Here is a 6,433-nt window from a genome sequence, read left to right as displayed (position 1 = left end):
ACACCCGCAAATGACATTGCGCACCAAACCATGACTGACTCTGTAAATTTGACACTGGACCTCAAGCAGTGTGGATTCTGTGATTCCCCTCGTTTCCTCCAGAATCTGGGAGCCTGTTTGCCAAAGGAAATGCAAAATTGGCTTTCATCAGAGAACACGATCACTTAGCAGCAGTCTAGTCTCATACCCCTTTCCCATTGCCACAAAACCACAGGTAAACACGCATTTTTGGGCAGTGAGAAAGGCTCACTGGCCAGTGTCGATCCGTGTCCACCAGCACGCCGTGGGAGGCGGGTTGTGATCGCCTCCGCTCCGTATCGCTTGCAGTTTGAAAGCCTCACACGGGAGCTGCCCGGTAATTACGTGATGACATAGGGCGGTGCGGTAGCAAAGAGTTGATCCTCCGCTGCTTTTCGACCATTTTGAGGACGTTAAAAAGCATGATAAAAGAAAGAACACTCGCTTCCATGTTGCTTTGTTTACCAAGAAATCTGTCGCACTATCATCTACACAATCACAGTGTGGTGACATAACCAGACGCAAAGTGGTGGAAGGGGTGGGGGTGGGGCAGAATCGCCTTCTTTTGATCAATAGGAAAGGAACAATATGCCAATTGGTTGCGTGTCGCCACGGATCACTACTATCCACTAGTTTCAGTGGGAAAAGGGTATTATTTGTCTTTAGGCCGGGCGAGACGCTTCTGACGCGATTTGTTGTTCAAGAGTGGCGTGACACAAGGAATACAACAGCGGAAACACGTCTCCGCATATGATTTTCACAATATTAAAATTTTCAGAGATTGTGAATTGACTAATAAGTCAGTTCCACCCGATTAAAAATACATCAAGTTTTGTTGTCTTCATTCTATGGAAGACTATACACATTCTATAAAAACATTGAGGTGTAAGCCAAATAGCATTGTTGCTAGTTGAAAGGTGAGCGGTCCATCCATCTTTTAAAACAAGCCTTGTTTTTAAATGTCTTTGAACAAATCATCATTGAACCAAAATAGACCCTTGAATGTATTTTGGGTAATTGTCTCCTCTTGTATTTTGGTTGACATGAAAAAAAATGTGGCTTAATTCAATCAATTAATTACATGCAGCAAATGAGTCAAACAGCATCTTATCAGAAACATTTTAATTGTCAAAATAAATATCCCCATTACATGCATAGTCAAACACATTAAAGTACTATGTGAAGTCTAAAAATGTGTAAAAACCTATGGCACTCACAGCAGCTTTTATGGAGTCGGGATTCACACACATGGAAAACAAAAGCAAAATCAAGACACTTGTCACCTCTACCAAGCTAGAGCAGGCCAGTCAATCAGAGGTTCACATCGCAAAGCTACATCCATCCTACATCAAGGCTGGCATTTTCACCAGAGCTGAAAACTGAGGTAAATTTTTCAGGTTAGGGGGGTGGTGTCAGTTTGTGAGGATCTTGGAGGGGACCTGAGCCCACTTTGGGTTGATTGTGTCAAAGTGGACTGTATACTTGATTTGGTTAGAGTCACATCCAGGATGACACAAATCCCTGATGAGAAGCGTTCGTCGATGTTTCAACACTCTTCATGAACAGACGCCAGACTTCCATGCACGTTTTCCGGAACCTTTCGTAACTCCATTAGCAGGGATAATAAATGTCTCTTTGGTGTGTTCAAATGGGACAGAGTTGGACCAGAAATCATCCCCACTCTCCCTGAACTAAGTCACGGATTGAGAGTTGACTGGCGGTAGAGTCCTTGGAGACGAACGCTCTCGGAGCGCCTGTGTGAGCAGGGTGCAGCCATCTGACACAGCGCAGGCGGAGTTCCGTAGCCGTTCCCGGTAGTCGGCCATTTTAGAGCTGCTCTCAGGGTGCTGGGCAACATCCCTGAGTCCCTGGGTGAGGAGGACACAGGCTGAAACCACACTCATAGCGCCCCCTAAAACTGCAGTCTGCACACCTTTCCCTTCAGTGGAAATACTCGCAGCCCTCCCCAGGAACTGCGGCTCTGTGGCAAAGCCGACCAGCGCATTGACTGCTTGGACCAGCGCGGCACTGAAGAGGACGCAACGATTCCTGGTTAGTTCACTGGGCTGAGTTTTGACCTCTTTTACACAAGCCAAGAAGGCAGTGCCGCTTGTGCTCATGCTCTTGACGCTCAGTTTGAACTGCTCCTTTCCAAAGCGGTCCCTGGACCTTTCGCTGGCCAGCGACGAGATGTCCGTCAGAGTCTTGAGGTTGGTGGAGATGTTCTGGGAGAGCTCGAGGAGGAGCTGGGGAGTAAGATCCAGCAGGGGTGTGACTCGAAGGACGCTGCAGCTTTGGTCGACCTCGTGCCGACAACGGGTCACTTTGTAACGGTCCACAAGACCGGGCAAGCAAGGCTGTGAGCCGGTGGTCTCTACTGCTGCCAGATATGCAGCATGGGCAGAGCACTCAGTCAAAGAAACCACTAGATCAGCCATCTCCAACAGGCGGTCCCCCACCTCTGTGAATCGGCCCATGTTGAGTTGGCTTTGTATGTCGTGGGTTAGAATAGAGAGCTCTTTGGTCCGTGCGATGACCGTGTCACGACACTGGTCAAAGGTGTCGGCCACTGCCACCCCCTCAGAAGTCATGACTGGCCTGGTCTCACTGGACAGCAGGAGAAGGTCGGCCACCAGCTGCATCTTGCCCTTACATGTGTCACAGATGGACGAAAGGCGCTTTCTCTGCTGAAGACTGCCACTCGGTGTGCTGGCGGATCCCTCACTAGTCGATTTGCCCGAGCCACCACTAGCCATAATAAGGAGGGGAGTTGGGGTGGGGGTGGTCAAACTGCTCTTTTTGACAGGGTTATTTATAATTTTCTGCTGTTGCTGCCACTGCAAACTGCATTGCTTTGTTTAAGAAGTTTCCTTATCAAGCCAATGTTCACTGCAGTGTAAAATCACAAAGAAAAAAAAAACAACTGGCCAAAAGTCTTCCTTGAATTTTTTCACAATATCGCAAATCAACCGTACATGATATGCCGATTCACTGAAGTCATACTGTTATTGTAAACACTGGTGAAAAGCAAAAATAAATTTACTGCATTACTGAAATGATCATTCCCGTTGTCCCCCAATTATTTACGAATACAGGTGTATTATTGCTTATGCTGAACCATGAATATAAATGCCCTGAATTAAAGATGCAAGTAACACAATAGTCTCAGGCTAACAGAACACTTCACAGGTAGAATTTAAAATGAAATCACAAATTGCAGTGCCAACTAAATGTCTTCCGATAGGCAAAGTGCAGACTGAAAATGGTCCAATATGCAATTTACATGGAAAAAAAACAAACCCGCTTTAAATTAAATTGGGAAAACGCTTCTGAGCCATTTAGTAAGATGAAAGATTACACCGATTTTTCTGAGACGATTGAAACGAAACACACACTTTTGAGATAACTAACTGAAGTCTCTTTCGTTGAACTCAATAGGATATCATCTTATGTCCACTCGAATAAGGGCGGATCGAGAACAGCATCTTGCCCGACTGGTTCCCGGTAAGTTTGACCGGTCTGGTGTTCTCATGCTGGTTACAGATGGGGCGCCACCCGGGCAGCACTTCTGGTCAGCAAGAAGAGGTGGCTTTCCCTCCAGCGCCATCGTTTCATGAATCCCGCTGGGGGAGGAAGAAAAAAAAAGGCAATCCTCTCGATTAAAGTCCATCCACGCCGACCCCACGATCCAATTTCAACCTCGTCTTCTTCAAACACAAGCCCGGGTGACACGCTAGCGGTCGCTTCGACTCCATATGCATCGTCCGTATGTCCACCTCTTCCTCGGCGTTCTAACCCGGGACCAGAGCGTGTGAAACCCCGCACAGACTCTGTGACCACTCGCTTTTTATATCCATACCGCTCGGTGATCGTCCCACATGTAATCCACTTGTAAGAACAAGCGGCGGTGTCCCCAAAAATTAAAAATGAATTTGGAAGAAGTGGCCGTTATTCCCAGAGATTCAAAGTGGCGTTGCGCGCTCCCGCTGCAGTACTATGAGGAAGCGGGGAGGGTGTGGTCGCGCTGAGCGGCCGCTGAAGTGAGCCAACTTGTAGCAACACACTGATACAAGAAGCCATTCGCGTACGACGAACCACCCTCCATTTTGGGGAACTCGACAGCCCCAGTTTAATGGACTTTAAGCAGGTGATCGGAGGACCACGGTCGGTGAAATTTTGCGACGGCTTTGCATATGCTATGAAACTCCTCGTAGTTCTGCCATGAGACATCCCCGAGTCAAGTGTACCACCAACCCAGCGAGCCAACACATACCGGAAGTTTCAAAAATAAAAGCATTTAATGTTCTCGTGTGTGGAAATCTTGATGACATTTCATTAAAGAACTCTCACACTTATATAATTTACCACAAATGAAAATTTACGAGTGCAGCTATTTGGTTCCAAACGTTTTCCGTTATTATGGTCCACCTTTATGTACATTTAACAAATACATTTATCTAAAAGTTGATTTTGTAGAGGTCCTTTCTGTCAAATTTGAACATTTGTAAACAAAAGACAACTGTCAGAAGTTGAGAGAAGTCTAGTTTAGACTCCAAACCTGAGAGTTTAAACATGTAACTGTTAACAGTGTGAGCACATCCGTTGCTTGTGTGGTAGCTCACACTTCTGTGTGTCTTCTTCAGCTCTCTGGCTCCGGGGCACACAATCTGCCGTTCAATCTTGGCATGACTGTCATGGCAGCAAAGACTGAGCCCCATGAAATCTGCTTGGCAACAATGTTGCATTTGTAAGTTATAAAATGTCTTTTTTTTCATTTCTGATTTGTAATTACTAAAGAAGTACTTACAGTATGTGCTCTGTGTGCTTTATATCATTGATGTTGGACAGTGTATTTGAATGTTAGTGAAGGTATGTAAAAGTTGTTTTCTTGTATGAAGCCTGCCATGTTGATTTATTTCATTTTTTAAAAATCTATGTGTAGGATCATTATTCTCCTTATGAAGTGTGAGCTGGCTATTCAAATATGATTAATGTTTGTAGAAATTGGAGCTATTGCTTTACTCTACCCCATACAGTAGTGTACTGCTCAAGCATTATTGACACCATCTTGGTTGCACAACGCCACTACTTAACATTATGTGGTTGTCACTACCGCTTTACCAAAATACCTGTAACGGGTCAGAAATGCCCAGTTATGGACTGGTGGATCCAGAGATTTCTATGGGTCCGCTTCTTAGGGTTTACAAATATTTGACTTGGCTGAAGTCCTGCATTACTTTGTTTTTTTTTTTTTACATGTTCACAATCTCACATATTATTTCATGGTCCCATACCAGTCTTTGTATTGCCAATTATTTTGTTGTTTTCTCAATTTAGATGCATGGGAGTCATTGAGTTTAATGTTTGACCTGCTGTCAATGAGCTAAAACATGAAGTCAAGGTAACTGACCTGTGTAATGGGTTTTAACATTAGGGGGTGGTGCATTTCAGAAGTGCACCCCCCGCCCCGGCCCCAATTGATGAAAGCGCTTTCGATGGGGAAAAACTTATATCAGCAGTCCTCAATCCTTTCTCACTCACACTCAGTTAAGAATGTATATTGATGGGGAAAAAGGTTTGCTCAACACCAATCGAACCCATGAACTCTGCAATGTGAGGCGGACGTGTTGACCAGTTGCAGAGTGTCACAGCTTTGGTTGATCTAGTTGTTAATTTGTTGTAGTCCAGTGGTTCTTAACCTTGTTAGAGGTACCGAACCCAACCAGTTAATATGCACATTCACCGAACTCTTCATTAGTGAAAAAAAAAATATATATATATATCAGTTTTGGACCCTCAGGGCCAGCAAGGCCTTCTCTGCTGGCCTAAACATTCTTTTCTGAGAATAACATAAATTTGTTATTTTATTTTCATAAATATGTTAACAAAATTATTCTCTGTATTCTTTACGTCATATTATTTCCACTTAGTCGAGTGGCTTTCAATGTTATTTTAAATAACATTGAAAGCCACTCGATAAATAACTTATTTATTATGGTAGAGTTTTTAACCAATCATATTTCAGCTAGCTTGTGTTGCCAGGTAAATTAAATTTGCTCAGAGCCTTCAGATTAATCAGAGCAGGCCCTGTGCGCTGTAAATGAACGGGCACAGTCAGCTTGCAATAGCCAATCAGATCACGAGTCTCAGACTTGTGATCGGACTCGTCTGCTACCAGGGCCAGTGACTTGCTCTCGTCTGCGTACTAGGGCCAGCTAGAAGGCCTTACGTCGAGACTGGCCGTGCGCGTTCGGTGATTGGATTAGCGCCGTTTCTGTTTCCTGAGAATTGTATCCTGACTTGTTCAATAAAGATTTAAAAAAAAAAAGATTGGATGAGCGCCCCCGCGAGAGCTATCAATGCATTTTAACCCAAAATGGCTGAAGGAGAAGACGTTGATCTGGTTGCAGAACTA

General features: G+C 44.6%; 1 protein-coding gene across 1 annotated transcript; it reads right to left on the bottom strand.

The window, feature by feature from the left end:
• Positions 1–1,123: 1,123 nt before the first annotated feature.
• On the bottom strand, positions 1,124–4,287 carry tlnrd1 (talin rod domain containing 1). The gene has a single exon (XM_019859959.1). It carries the CDS (start codon positions 2,772–2,774, stop codon positions 1,710–1,712), a length of 1,065 nt encoding a protein of 354 aa, XP_019715518.1. The 5' UTR covers positions 2,775–4,287; the 3' UTR covers positions 1,124–1,709.
• Positions 4,288–6,433: the final 2,146 nt, after the last annotated feature.

This window comes from Hippocampus comes, unplaced genomic scaffold (genome assembly GCF_001891065.2).
Source record: "Hippocampus comes isolate QL1 unplaced genomic scaffold, H_comes_QL1_v1.1 scaffold75, whole genome shotgun sequence".
NCBI lineage: Eukaryota > Metazoa > Chordata > Actinopteri > Syngnathiformes > Syngnathidae > Hippocampus > Hippocampus comes.
This window is presented reverse-complemented; position numbering and strand designations above follow the sequence as displayed.